The sequence below is a fragment of the Daktulosphaira vitifoliae genome, unplaced genomic scaffold (genome assembly GCF_025091365.1).
Source record: "Daktulosphaira vitifoliae isolate Bord-2020 unplaced genomic scaffold, ASM2509136v1 Scaffold_4, whole genome shotgun sequence".
NCBI classification, from domain to species: Eukaryota; Metazoa; Arthropoda; class Insecta; order Hemiptera; family Phylloxeridae; genus Daktulosphaira; species Daktulosphaira vitifoliae.
The window spans coordinates 5,583,491-5,599,494 of NW_026099575.1; the positions used below are offsets into that span (position 1 = coordinate 5,583,491).

At 26.6% G+C, this 16,004-nt stretch overlaps 2 protein-coding genes across 2 annotated transcripts; both read left to right on the forward strand.

Annotated features, from left to right (window-relative positions):
• The first annotated feature begins 2,104 nt into the window (after positions 1 to 2,104).
• Positions 2,105 to 6,101, forward strand: LOC126904867 (zinc finger protein 512B-like). The gene is made up of 3 exons (XM_050684180.1): positions 2,105 to 2,247; positions 5,090 to 5,701; positions 5,764 to 6,101. Exons 1-2 carry the CDS (start codon positions 2,236 to 2,238, stop codon positions 5,684 to 5,686), a joined length of 609 nt encoding a protein of 202 aa, XP_050540137.1. The 5' UTR covers positions 2,105 to 2,235; the 3' UTR covers positions 5,687 to 5,701; positions 5,764 to 6,101.
• Positions 6,102 to 13,626: 7,525 nt separating this feature from the next.
• Positions 13,627 to 15,800, forward strand: LOC126903886 (uncharacterized). The gene is made up of 3 exons (XM_050682436.1): positions 13,627 to 13,761; positions 13,842 to 14,021; positions 15,178 to 15,800. Exons 1-3 carry the CDS (start codon positions 13,744 to 13,746, stop codon positions 15,553 to 15,555), a joined length of 576 nt encoding a protein of 191 aa, XP_050538393.1. The 5' UTR covers positions 13,627 to 13,743; the 3' UTR covers positions 15,556 to 15,800.
• Positions 15,801 to 16,004: the final 204 nt, after the last annotated feature.

Consider the following 16,004-nt stretch of genomic DNA (forward strand, 5'->3'; position numbering starts at 1 on the left):
ATGAGTATTATTAGTTATTACACATTTTAATTTGTTAGGACAATCATAAAAAAAATCAAAGTTGGAATTATTATTACAAGACATTAACATACGGTTTAATGGGCTATATTTAATGAAATTATTTTTCCCTAGAATAGTAAAAAATAATTGTTGAGATCGGGTATTATAAGCTGGTATTTTAAAACAAATTTGTTCCAGTAGCTCTGGGCAGATAATTTTATTATTTAATAGTTTGTATATAAATGTTAAATCAATAAATAGACGTCTTGATTCTAAGGTCGGGATTTGACATTTGATTGCAACATCATTGATTGATTTACCTACCATACCTATTTTGTGAAACATTCGAAAGAAGCGTCTTTGAATTTTTTCTATTTTATTTTTGTGGCCGGCTTGAGTTGGGTTCCAAATAATAGAGCCAAATTCAAGTGTAGATCTAACAAGAGCTGTGTATAAGGTAATTAAACAATTATGTTTAAAGAACCCATATACTTTATTTAAGAAAATGAAATATAATAATGTCAATTTTGTATTTAAAAATTAAACATCTATTTAAGTAAAAGTGTAAGTAACTTAAACGCCAGGCTTCAATATTTGTATTTTACTATACAGAGCGATCCGCTAAGTACGTTAACTTCACAAGTATAATAAAGTATAATTTTTTTTTTTTAGAAGTCATTAAATCCGCTTAAGAACCCAACCCACTTTAATTTACATGAAAAAATATAGTTATATCCTTTTTTTTCTTAAATTTGTATCAATTCTAGTCTTTTTAATGGAAATACACATGCTTAACTAGCTTAAAAATAAGAAAATGATATAACTAAAGAAATCACTTATCGATAATGACTTTTGAAAATTTTGGAATTTATTAACACTTCAAATTAAAGTATGGAGGTGAATAGAGGTTTGTTTATTTTTATCTTTAAGTATTTGTCATTAACTTTTTTCCTCCTGCCTCAAAGTAATATAATTACATCTATTAAAATAATAGTTGTAATATACAGTTATAAGTGTAATTTAAATTGCAATGTAATGAGAAATAGTTCATTACTAGTAAGTATATACACACTATCAATAAGATATATTTTATTATAGTATTTTAATATTTATAGTGGATATGAAGAGCGGGTGGAATTCACTTACACTAGTACGAGCTGTGCCCACCAGTAGTATGTACCCACTCTAAATATTGAAATGTTGGTAACTCAATGAGTGCATGTTCTAAAATTGTTATCAATCCATTCGAATTTTGAAAAAATAAAGTTTTTATTTCTATTTATTTTATTAGTGATAAATTATATGAAATACATTTTAAACGTATTCCAAAAAGAAAATAATTATTAAAAAAAAATCAACTCTTTGTAATACCTTATTATTTTGTAGTTTAAGTAGAGATAGGTGATATTTTCTTTTTACTTTAGTTTTACTGAAAATTTTTTGTCAATCAAAGGTTCAGATATGAATCCATCAAAATAGTATCTCGTAATACTATTCTTATTTTTAGCTTTCTTGAAAATTTTTACCTATAACCGTTGTACTTGCTAACGAATGAGGGTTTAATTTTTGGACGGTAAGACATATTTTGACTACCTCTCTAAATAAAGAAAAATTATTTTTCATAAAATATTTTTAGTTCTTGGAGAGATTTATCTTCCTAAATTATGCCCTTGCATAACTGTGCACTATTTTTCAAGTTTCAAAAACTAAAATATTAAACACGAATATCAATTTTTGTGATTTATCTCAAGGTCCAAAACCGTATTATTAGTGGGTTAATTATTAAGCCTGTTGCACCATATTATGTTTAAATATTTTTATAGGTTTATGTATTTATGATATTTTTAACAATTACACGTAAATGTCTATTATTATGTTAGATACAATTTAGTCTATTGCAAAAGTATATATTTGTTGATGTGTTGTATTATTACAGTGGTCATCAAGTATATATTAGGATGTATGATTTCTTGAATTAATAAAGTAAGGTGGGATGCAAAGTATGCATAGGTATACTCAATTGAAGTGTGATACACAATAATCGTTTGATATATTGGTGGTGGGATTGACCGCTACTGGTCTTCTATATATTATACATAATTTTGCAGACATGCGTCATACTTAGATTGTTCGACCAAGGGTGGCATTTAAATATCAGTTGTTTATTATTTTATCATTAAGTGTTATTTGTTGTATCATAAATTTCTCTTGTTTTATTTTCATTTAAACAAAAAAATGAGACACATGGTAAGTTAACATGTTTGAAAATATTTTTAATGGAAATTATTATTAAGATTTTATAGTATGTTTTAATTATATTAATCATTTATTTTAATAAGAAGCTTATTCTTTTTAAACATAAATATTGTTAATTCTCAAAATACTTAAAAAAAAACTACTCTAGTAATTGTTTTTAATGTAAACAAGGTACAATTTTACCATAGTTTAAAACGATATTTATACATGTTAGTAAAATATTACTAAATAGAATACTGATAAGAATGTTTATTTTTTCAAATCATTTGTTTCAAATAAATTTGTCGCAAACCATTGGTCATGAAAGCCAACCTAAATGCTATTTAGGATATTTACCTGGAATATTTAATATTGAAAAAAAAACTTTCTTTAACATATGAAGTATAATTTTTAAACAATATTTTTTAAGGGTTTTTTAATTAGTTGATAAATACGAATATTAATAAAATTATCTATGTCTCTTTAATATCTGTACTTAATTAAATGTGTATCTAACAAAAACTATTGACCATCATAAAAATTATAAGAAATAGAATCTTTTGGGCCAAAATATTTCACCACTTTTGAATATTTTGTATGATAAAACTTTATGGTTCACTTGCTATGTTACATAAGTTTATTATAAATTGGTTGGCTATATATATTCATAAGAAATGTCTTTACGTTTGTTTTCATTAATTATGATATTGTTCAATTTAATTTTATAACAATTGTGAAGCTAATTCAATAAATCATATTGTTATTGTAAAATGTTTGCACGACTGTTAAGTAAATGTTTGAGTAAAAAAAAAATGATAATTATTGTTAAGGAATAGTAGTGGACGTGTAATCACATTTATAAATTTGAATTTATGAATCATATAATGTATACATTATTATATCTATGTAGATTTTACTTTCTGATTTTTCAAACATTATTCAAAATAGCTCAATTATCAATTATGGTTCACTTTTTAATAACAAAAAGTATAAATAACTACCTTAAAATTAATTTTAAACACGAATAGCCAAAGACCTACTTGAAAAATTCTTAAAATTCCATGAAATTTATTGACTGATTAGTCTATGATATAGTAAAATACATTTGAATTTTTTTTTTTCTTAATCAAATAATTTTGTAATTTTAGTTAATTTAACTTAAAAATATGTTATTTATTTTCTACTGTATTCTTGGTGACTTAAACGCATCAACCAATTTTGGTTTGTCGGTAAATGTTAATTTTATTTGCTACAATGTATTGAGTTTCGCTAAAAAATCGACGACAGTTACACAACGGTAGTTGCAGTCGTTAAAGTGTTTTCAGCTATTTTTCTTCTATTATTACTAAATAATTTTTAGTATGCATCACGCGTACCCATATAGTACATAAACTCACCGTAGACGAAAATTCCACGCAACTGACCGTTTCTTCATAGATATCATACCCTCGCAGATACGTACACTCCTTATAGTAACACATCATTATTCAAATTATGTTATCGTATTATATGAATTACCTTCGATTTTTAACAATAATGTTTTTAACAGTAAATTTCAGTCACGCGCCATTAGAGTGAGCGCCATGAGTTTTGTACAAATATTATGCAAACTGAAGATATTGGCAATAGGGGCACTTTCGGTTACAATAACAGTACTGTGGGTTACTCTTTTTCTCATCATAATTGATAATTTTCTTTTTTTTATATAATTTAGACAATTTTTATTATTTATACAAGAATAATTTTTACTCATTTAGATAATATTTTTGTGTAAAATCGTATTTTAATAGTTTTTCTTTGACCTGGATAATATTCAAATTGGCATATCCCATGAAGTTTAATAGTTCCATGTATTGCTGGTAGTTGCGAAAATAGAAAATTGGTTGTCATTTAATTTTTACATTATTACATTAGAAAATTCATTATTTCTGTAAATGAAACTGAGACATTTATATTATGTAGTCACGCTACGATTGAAGAATATTAACATTATCGCTAAACACTTAAACGTTGATTTATTTTCTGTTATGCTGACATTAGTGACTCAAAGCATATATTAAATATGATAAATTAATAGGATTCAACAATTTATGGGGACTTATGGATAAATATTTAGCATTGGAATTTCACGTTGTTCATTTCTTTTGAGATATTTTTAATATATAAACAATAACTAATAAATGAAAATTAAATGCTGTTTGTTTCATTAACTCAAAATGATGCCTTGACAAAACTAGATTTTTAAAAAGATAACATTTTATATGATGTTTTATATTTAAGTAAGTTTTACATAAATAAGAACGGTCAATCATCGTAATTGTGTTGATAAATAAATATCATGTCCACGATCATTTAAACACGAACTTCTCAGTTATTTTTTCGTTCATGATGATTAAGAAAATTTTAAATATAAAAGCCTTACAAAATTATAAATTACTTCTGAGAATATTATAACTGTATTTGGTATAATGTATCACTAATGTATAATTAATTTTTGCAATTGATATGACTTAACTACTGTTATTTAATGAATCCATACACAATGTCTGTTAAATAAATGTAGAGATAAACAATAAAAAATATCAAATAGTTTTTAATTTTAAAAACTACACGTTCAAATATTATTGTTTTGATGTTTATATATGATTTTTTTAATTTACCTTTTGTTTCACAACAGGCGTCTGGGTAGGCTATTACATAGACATTCGTGTACTTCATTCGCTTGTGTAAAAAAACCATAACATTTATATATAAATAACTAAATAACTATTTTGTAAAGACATTTTAGCTAAAAGTATAAATCTTAGAATATACATAAAGCAAACGCACTTTTTTAATTTAAATTTTATTTCAGATGATTATTTGGATTTTGGTTGTACTTACAATTGTTAACTGCGAAGAGGCAACAAATAAATCCGATAATAAAATTCCGTCCAGCAAGAAAGTTGGCAAACGAGGTTTATGGGATTTAGGCTATGGTTACAGCGACCACGGGCATGGTTACGGTACCTTGGGAGGATATGGTCTTGGTAGTACATTAAATGGTTACTCAGGTCACTTACCGCACGTTCATCGTCAATATCCAACTCATATCCATACAGCCACTACTATTACCAAGAGTGTTCCGGTACCACAGCCATATCCGGTAACCATAGAGAAGCATATACCTTACCCAGTAGCAGCACCTTATCCCGTCGAAGTGCCTAAACCCTATCCAGTTGCTGTTCCTAAGCCTTATGCTGTAGGAGTTGAGAAACCATATCCTGTTCCTGTTGACCGGCCGTACCCTGTACATATTCGAGTACCCGAACCATATCCAATTCCAGTAGTCAAACATGTCGAATACCCTGTACACCACGCTCACGCCTATCATATAGACGTACATAAATCATACCCTTCGTTGCCACTGCCTATCCATAAACCATTATACTCAGACCATGACTTATGGTAAACCTATGTATTTTTTGTAAGTAAATTTAATTTATCTAATTCTAACAACACAATTATTTTAATTTTTTTTATCCACAGGTGTTAAGTAACTGTGTTAGGTTTAAGTTCATGATATTGCCATATGTTTTTAATAAAATCAAGAAGTTGGCTGCATCGCAGACATTTTTTACAAGCTATTTCTTCGGAGCCAGCGTGGCGACAAATGAATTTTTTTATAAAACCTATTTTTTTCTGTATTTGTTTTCTAGATAATTCTTGTCATTTATAATTTTTTACCATGTTGAAAATATAATGAAGTAGAAAAAACCTATTGTACACATTTTGTATTTTGACCGTTGTTTCAAATTGTAAAATTTGTAAAAAAATTTTATATACTTAATGAAATAAAAAACAAAACAGAATATGTTATTTTTTTATTAAGAAATTTACAATTAAATTAAAATCATTTAAATGATAAGAGTTTTATCGTAAAACTATAATAGCTCAATTTATTTAAAAATATATGTATTCAAGAAATAGACAATTAAATAAATAAAAAAAAAATGCTCATTAGTTTTAATATTAAAGGAATAGAAACACGTGAAAAGCTTTAAAATAAAATATTTTAACGATATAAAATAAAGGTTTACATAAAAATTCACAATGTTGGATATGTATTAACTGTATACCATAAAAAAAAGTTTAAAAAGCACATTACGCTTTCTAATTCTAAGGTATTCAAGTCTTGCCCACTACATTCATTAAGTAATTAGTGCCTTGTTAAGATTATTATCGAAGGATATTCATCTAAGAAGTGGTTGAACTAAACGTTACATTCCGTTAAATTACTATAACGTACTAATCAATAGCCATCACAGTAGAATAATTTAATAGGTAACCGTAAATAATAATATTCCGTTAGTCAAGATGATTAACGTCCTTTTACGGATCTTTAAAATAATTATTGAAAAACAAACGAGCGATTTTACCATTTAGTAATTAAAGAAACTAAATTAATGTTGTTTCTAATGAAAAATCATAATTTTTTTTAATCTGATAATTTAATATGCTAAAGAGAGTTAAAATGTAAAAACAATTTATATATTTTGTATTCAAAATAGAGTAATTTAACAAGTCACTGTACGTTTTTGGTTGTAACCAAAATCATTTAATTGCAAATAATGATAAATGTATAGCGAAATGAAATATTAATCAATAATTTATTAAAAACAATTATTAGTCAAAAGATAAAAAGAAGTAATCCATTTACTTCGTATTAGAATTTTGATGAGTTACCACAATCTATAATTTGTTAAAAATACTTAAAAACTCGAAATATTTAAAATTTGAGCTTTAGTCATTTACATTTGTAAAGTTCATGAACGCATGGCTATTGTTTTTCATTGAATACTATTTTAGGTGCCTTTACAACTGCAACTGACTTTAAGTACCAATATAAAACTCACACAAGTCAACAAGTTGTACAGTTTAATTATGTACAAGGTTACAGTAAATATAAAAAATAAAAATCCATGTTTTACTTTGTTTAAATACACATCGGAACGCACACTTGTGTATGTCACACTATTCACCAGTACCGTTTCATATTAAATTAAATTTAAAAAAACTAGTAGTACATACACAGTGTACATTATTAATGTATATGCATGAATGAACTGTGTATACAAAATTCAGAAGTCAATGCTTCAGAGCCAAAAGGTATAGCTCACTGTCAAATAAACTATACTTTAGCGAATTTTGTTCTCATGAAAAACGTCTTAACGTGCATTAATATTCGTCGCGGTTTTGACGGACAGTTTGGGTTCTCACAGTATGACTAGTTGAGGCCTTGCCAAAAATGTCTGCAAGTTCTAAGGTGTAATCACTTAGATTTAGACGTACCGCACTGTTATTAAAATAATCGCACCTAATGATAATTTTTGACAACAAAACTAAATGAAATAAAAACACGGACTTTGTTACATAACTTTTAAACTGTGTTACAGAATTATGCAATTGTTCAAACGTCAAAGTCGTTCGAAATAAACCCTAATATAAATACGTATAAAAATAAGTATGTTAAAAAACTGTCGTAATGTTAATTTTCCGTTTTTCGTAATGCTTCGTCTTAGGACTTAGGAAATAAAACCAACCACCAATAATTATTTTAAACTGGTTTACACAACGGTTGGGCTGGGCATAAACAGTATGTTATAGTAATTTATATGTAAGTATTTACGACTGGACAAGTGAATAATAAAATTCACTAACCTGATGACGTCATGGATGTAATGTTTTGTTCATTTTAATAATGTGATTTTTTAAAGGTATAAATGAATAATTATCGTAAGGATATATGTTTTATTGTAAAATGATATGTCTAATCAATATAAGTATAAAAATAATGTTTATGCGGCCGTCGGTCAGTACACGCGTTGCGTGTTAGTATATCAATATTTATTTGTTTATTATAGTTCAACCATTGGAAATTCCAATTTCGAATGGCTATTCTTTAGCATAATTAAAATGATTTAGTAAGATGATGGAGAAAGGTTTGTTAATTAAAATTTATGATCTTAATTTCCCTTTTTTCCAATTAAATATTGAAGATATTAATTGCGAGTTCACTATTTATATTTCAGATTAATTAATTACCCAGATGATTATTTTCTACTTAGTACAAATCGTGGTACCTGAATAACATATTTATCTATGTCGTCTTATTGTTCAACTGAAACTCCGAAGACCTTAAATAAAATTTTAGTTATAAAACAATTTATCACATAAAATTTAACACGGGGTAGCTGCATTATAGAAATAAAGTCGTACCTTTATTAAATATTGCGTTATATTTTGGTTATATAAGTAAATATATAAGTATATTTTGTTTAAATTAATTAGAAATTGAATAAAAAAGTCTGTTTAAATACGCAACACAAGTATAATAATTAAGTAATGTTGCAACGGCTGATCAGATATTATTTTATAATACAGGAAATGTATTTGGAATTAATACCTGTAACACTTCAAACATTTTCAAGATAATTTAAAAATGTATGTAGTGAATTTATTTATAAAATTAAATTATGCTAATAAAAATTACACTATTTAAAAAATATTCCAAATTTAATTAAATGAAAATATGAGTAAAAATTATTATGCATTGAAAAATTATATAATTTCAACTACGTATAATCTCTTACATTACATGTTTGTGTAATACATTTAATTGAGGTCAGTTTTACTAATTAAATGTCAGCCTAGGTAAAAAATTTGATGATGGAAAAAAATACATTAATAACTAATTCTGCAAATGTCACAGTTAAAAAAAATCTTTATTGGTATTTTTGTAATGTGAATTTACTTTTTCTAATCTATACGTCAAAATAACTTGAATTAAATGTAGTTGAAGGCAATACTTACAAAAATTGAAAGAATAATCCTACATTTTTTTGAGATATTACAGAAACATCTAACAACTTTTAACCTATATCAAATCAAAGACTCTAAAACGTTCCTACTCAATGATTAAAAAAAAAGCGAACCAATCTTTAATGTGTTATATGAAATGGATTAATAAAAAGAAAAATTATTCAATTTTATTTTTACTTTTAATTTGTCTATCAAACAGTTTCAAATAGAAATAATTTTTATTTGAAACTGTTTAATTATGTGAATTGGGTAATTAATAATCTATTCACAGTAGTAGATTTAAAAGTGAGGTTCCAGGGGTCTGGACCTTCCAGATCCAATATTTTTGCACTATTTAATATGTAGGTTTTTGACCTTGATACGTATTCCAAGTAAATTTTATTATTTAGGAACCTTTGCATCGAAACATTTTGTAATAGTGATGTAAATATCATTCAGATATTAATCTTTACTGAAGTTTTCTATATTCTGGGTCTCGAATAAATTGGAATTTTTTATTTTAAAATTATCATTTTTTTTTTTTTTAAGATAAATTCAAAAATGCTAGTTTTAGTAATTTAAAGTACATTGGCATTTGTATAATATTTTAGAAAACCTAATGATAAAAATGAAATTTTTAATATAGATCATCAAAACGTTAGTATGACTATTAAAGTGTAAGGTATATTTATTGAGACTTAAAATTTTTTTGAAATTTGAGTGGTAATATTTTTCTAATTCTAAATTATATCAAAAGTAATTATTAAATAAAAAATGAGGTGATTATGTAATTTTTCATGTATAACTGTAAAGGTATTTTTGTAATATGGAATATTTTATTGTATCTTTATAGGATGCTGTGTAAAAAATGTTAAGAAAAATAATGGTAAAGCGAAAGTGAAGAATAATTTTTTATGTTTAGTCTTATTTATCCTATCTTAAAAATAGATAGTAAATACATACCTATTTTTAAAGGCATCCATCACGTAAGGATATACTTAAGAAAAATCTTCACTTTCCCTCCAAGAAATAATATAGTATATTTACCATACTTAAATAAAAGTATAACTATAATAAAAATATTATTAATTTTATTTAAGAAGTGACCAATTTTTATTATACATACATTTAATTTTTTAGTGTGGCAGGGTATGACACCCTTATCCCACTTATTGATCAGTGTTTCAGTGTTAAAATCGTTAATAATTTTTCCATAATGCAAGTGTTAAAATATCGTTGGAAATCAATAAAAAAATAAAGTAGTTTCATTAAATTTATTTTTAGTATCAGATACATTGTAACTCAGACACATGTGTTATATTATAAAAATTACATGAAACCAGCATCTATTAGACATAATAAAATTTAGTATCACATAAAAATGAGAAAAAATATCTTTAATGCTTAATTTACGATCCAACACTATTTTATATTTTATGAAATATATTATCCATTGTTCAGCCTAATGACACAATATAAAACATATCAATAGTAATAAAAAACCCCGCCAAAATGTTTCTTTTGAATCACTTATAGTTGCTGCAAAATGCATAGTAGTAAATTGTAGTATTGAGACTCAACACTAAAAAACAATTTTAAATATTCCAGTTAGCACATGAATACAACTTGGCAAGGGTATACATTAGCTGCAAACATAAAAACTCATGTCAACAGCACGTACTGTTTTATTGTTTACAGCGTATTATAAATTTGGGTACAGATTGTAAAATTAGAATATCATACAAATTATTAGAACGTGACACAATGTATTTAAAACAAAATAACAAACATTTACCTTGAATCAATACATTAAAAGAATCACTTAAAAAGTTTAAATAAATATTGATAAATAATGTTATCTTCTAGAAGTAATTTTGATAAATAAGTAGGTAGTAAATACATTTGAATACATGTTTTGCGCAATTAAAAAACGTATTGACAAAATTTTAGTTTAGTGAATCTGCGCAAGAATCATGTACTGTGCATGTACATGTACAATTAAAAATTACTTAATAGTTAAAGTTTATCAATAGTATACGAGAAAAATGAATGTTGAACACATGTGTATATTTTTAAAGAATACGTCACTTAACTCGTGCAGAAAACCTTATTACAAGATGAAATGCCTACGAAATAGTTTGCAGTTTTTTGTTGCATACAAAGGCTATGTAATTTTTATCCCTTAAGAAATGTTACAATGATTATGGTTGACGCCTTGTTTCTGCGACAGTTAGCCAACAACTGTTTGCGAATCGGAAAAACTCGTGCGCGATCGTAGTAATCTTCGTGTCTTCGCACATTTAGCGTATTGTTAACAATGACCTGATGGTGTGGTAACTGGACGAGTTCAAAACGTGAAGATTATTACCTACACTCTGCTTTGGTTATGGAGTACATTATTATTAGTGCTGTGAATGCCGTAGTGTGATAAAATATTATTATACAAATTATTACGTTATCCTTGGTGTGGGTCAGCGGATTATAATATAAGAATAACAATTTATATATTTATAATGTACTTTATTGCAACAATGACCACGGTCGGTAGACTCTGGACAATATAATTAGTATTATTTTTCTGTTGCATTGGCAAATAACATTATTGCAATTCTTCACTGCAAATGATCGATAGTATGTAAAAGTTATTTCCACCTGTTAGAATACTTAGTGAAATGAAGTCATAAAGCAGGACAAATAAACTCGTTCTGAGATTAAATTTTAACTAATATATAATAGTAATAATAATACGTAAGTTTTAGGCCAAACTGATCTATTTTACTAATACGATATACAATTCAAGAAATTGTGCAACTATATTTTTGAATAGCGGTTTATCGAGGAATAAGCTGGAATTATGTCCAGGCTAAAATTATCAAAATTATTTATAAGAACTAATACGAAAGTAAGGAAATGAAAAAATATGCAAGTTATACTTAAAATACATGATTTTAATTATTTTTAACATTAATTTTCAATAATTAATACGTTTTTCAGTACTTTTTTTCTGAATAATTAGTATTTCTTTGACATGTCCTAAATAATATTTTATAAATATTAATATCGATATAATGTTTTCATAATTATATAATGAGTATGTATGATTAAAAATTATTCAATGCAGTGGTCATTGAAAAAATAAACCTAAACCGATGGAAAATTGCTTATTCACATCGGTTACATTAATGCGTGCTAATGTAGATAAACGTTATTTTCAATAGCTTTTATAAAACAATTGGTATTTTCTTTCACTAGTTAAAAACAAATGTAAACATGCTCTATAAAAAGATAAATATCGTAATATAATGACGTTTAGTGTTATATAATAAAGAAAAATGGATGATAAGAATAAAGGTAAACTAAGTACGATGGTAATGGAGTAATATCCCCAATTTCCCAATTCTTAAACAATTTTAAACTGTTAAATAACCAAATATAAAAGTTAAGGTACTAATAATGTGAAATATATTTACCAGAAAATAGAATTTATAATTTGGTTAGATGAAAAGTCTTTTTTATAGAATTTTTACAATAATCCTTCGTGTGTAAGGAATATCTTCAATTAATTTTTTTAAATAAAACGCAAATTTTTGTATATACTCATCATAAAAATGCCTACCCTTTTTGATAAAGAATCATAAATTGTGATTTTTATACAGGTTTATTTTTTGAGACAAAATCAGCTGAAATTATTCCGGTAGACATCTTTATTTATTCATTTTGAAAAGATCTAGCTAAATAAACATACTTAGAGATCTCAACACTTGGGCGATATTAACATACTTTTTTTATTTTGTGTGAACTTTTATTTATATCTTTTATAAATATTGATAATGTTCAAAATTTTTATTTTCTCAAACAAAATAACCTATATCATAAAAATATTTGACTTATCTGTATAACCATATCAAAAAATATGGAATATTAACAATAGCTTAACTTACAAACCAACTACTTTTTAATGTTGCATGCTAAAATACTCTAAAATAAGTCCATTCTCTTTTTGAGGTATTGTCTATAAATAATTGTAACCTAAATTCATTTGCAGATTATTACATAGATGATAAATAATATCTCTATAAAATCTATCCGTTTAATGTCGAAATCAAAATATAATACAATATGCGTTTAAAAGTAACATATCATTACTTTGTCAAAATAATTTACACAAACTATTAACATTTTGTTTTAATCGTACACCATTTAAACTAACGTATGTTATTGAAATATATTAGAAAGAAAACTGTGTTTATTTTTTTTATAAAGAATCTGTGACCGTAGTTGTTTTTAAATTACTTTCCATCTTGTTATTTGTGGATCACACATGGTTTTAGACATTAACTGCCTTCATTATTACATCAGGGAAGCGGTTCTAGGTCAGCGACCAGGTGAAAAGGTATCTCAAGTTCACGACTTCATGTCGGAATACGATCGACGGGACAAACCTCGTGTTCCGGAGACTATAATCGTGCATCTATGTGATGTAACAAAGGCGGTTGAATCTGGCACATACTCTATAGGATATGTTGATCATATTGTAGTGTAATAGTCATTATACGTATCGAGGGGGAAAGGTATAAAAAGCACCAACCGATGCTGTATGGACATTAAAACTTCTTTGCCTTTCTCTCAAGTCTATCACTAAGAAATATCCGTCAGACCATATAAACGATGGCTGTAAACAATATGGTGAGTATATTCTGGTACTAAGTGTAATTTTTATTCGGGTTAATCTAATATGAGTGCTTACTCCAAACGGTTTTTCTCAGGTTCGTTTGATCGTTGTGCTGTGTGCCACTATAGTCGGAATTTATGCGTTACCACCCTCTTACTCGGCCGGCCATTACGATCACTATGCTCCAGCCACATCGTACGCTACGATTTCCACAACACACGTGAAGGTTCACCATCCTCCTGCAACACCACAGAAGTACGAGACTCCATATAAAGTGAGTACTGAAACTGTAATTTGTAATGTATTTGGAGAGAATAGAAGCCAATTTCAAAGAACGTGATACAGAGAAGCTCTAGAAAAGCAATGACTGTCACCTTTCTCCTTCGACTCTTAGATTGCATAAGTTTGCTACCGTTTCGAATGTTTAATATTTTACTTTCCAAGCTCTATTAGAATCCGGTTCCTAACTGCAAATTCAATTATATGATAGTCGAGTATTTTTTTGCTTTATTTCGAAGGTGTTATTATGTTTTACAACAAGTGTAGTGTGAGCCTATGAGTTGATATAGATACAGAACAGGTCCACGAATTCTAATTGCGAGTTATGTAAAAACCATTATTCATACATGTAACAGTTAAAATTATTAGGCTACAAGGTACAGCCTACTTGATTATTTATTTGTCTGGGTTAAATAATAATACGATTAAAAATTAAGAAATATCACTTTTGATGGTTTAATTTCTTAAGTAGTTATTCTAAACACATTTGTACAGTTTGGCATCAACAAGTTATTCTGTTTAAAGAAGAATTTCGTAGTGACCAGTGAATAAATAACACTTGCATTATGTAAAATATTCGAGGAACTAAAATTTTTTGATTTTTTCGGCCTATTTATTAGTTTGGATAGTTTTTTGAAATTTACATGATTTTCTAAACCCTGTAATAATTACATGTTTATTCAATTAAATCTTTTCGTTATTAAATATTAGTTAAATTAATGTTATGTGTCAATCGCATAACGTCACTATCTCCCTAATACCTATTTTCGGTTTCCACTACAATAAGCTGGACCTGAAAGAAATGTACGGTTTTCTGGTATAATACTATAATTCAAGTTTTTTATGTTGTTAGTTAGCTGTACATTCCTATGTAATTAACATTTATATTAATTACATAGGAATTTATGTTATATACAATTTAGTTTATATAAATAAGTAACGCAATTATCCTTAAAGATATCATTTATCATACTTGTTTTTATTTCGAAAAAAATTGTATTTTTATTAGGAAAAAAATCTATTTAAAATTTATCAATAGAAAAGATTAGTGATCAAAGTTTAATAAAATACGATATTTCATTTAAACAATACTTTTAAAAACCACAATCATCTTATAAACGTTGAGTTTGAACACATTTTATATGTTTTAGTATGAATATTTGGATAAACCTTTGATCCAACCTGAGTACAAATACATATCATTACCAGCTGCACCAGCATTTGCAGGAAAACTCGAAGATGCTAATTCAACCCCGGGCTACAAATATTTGGCGGCTTCTCCCACTTATAAATACGTGCAACCTCCAGCAGTAAACAGCGAACCAGAAGAAGAAGAAGATGGACAAACAGAAGCTCTAAAATACGCTTATAAATACGAAAACTTATACAAGGAACCATTACAGAAAATTCCACAGACATATGAACAGCCAGCCGTTCAATATAAATATATCACAGTACCATCTTATAAATATATTCAACAACAACAACCCGAATATGACTTTGGTACCGAAGACAAACATCAGTACTGATAGAACCCGTTATATAATGTGTGCTTAACATTACACACCCACCTTCCTGTGGCCTCTGTTGTTATTCAATTTCGATTGCATTTTATCTCGCTCAGAGTGCCTTTTTATTTTTATGTAGTTGTCATATGTAATTGTTTTTTATTTAAATACAATTTTTATTTTGTAAGTCGTTATTTAATTAATCATTAATTTTGTCGTTTACTATTGGAAATTGAAAATATTAAACGTTAATAAATCTTAGATAATTAGTTGTTTTGTTTCAACAATTAAATTATAGCCTTTCAGCAATGCCATATATATTTTTAATCTTAAAATTTATTAAAGATTTAGCTTAAAAAGTATTCTTGAAATTTAAATATTTTTCATAGTAAATATTTGATATAAACTTGATTTTTTATTAATTCATATATATTAATGTATATATATAAATTAAAATCAGCTTACACTCA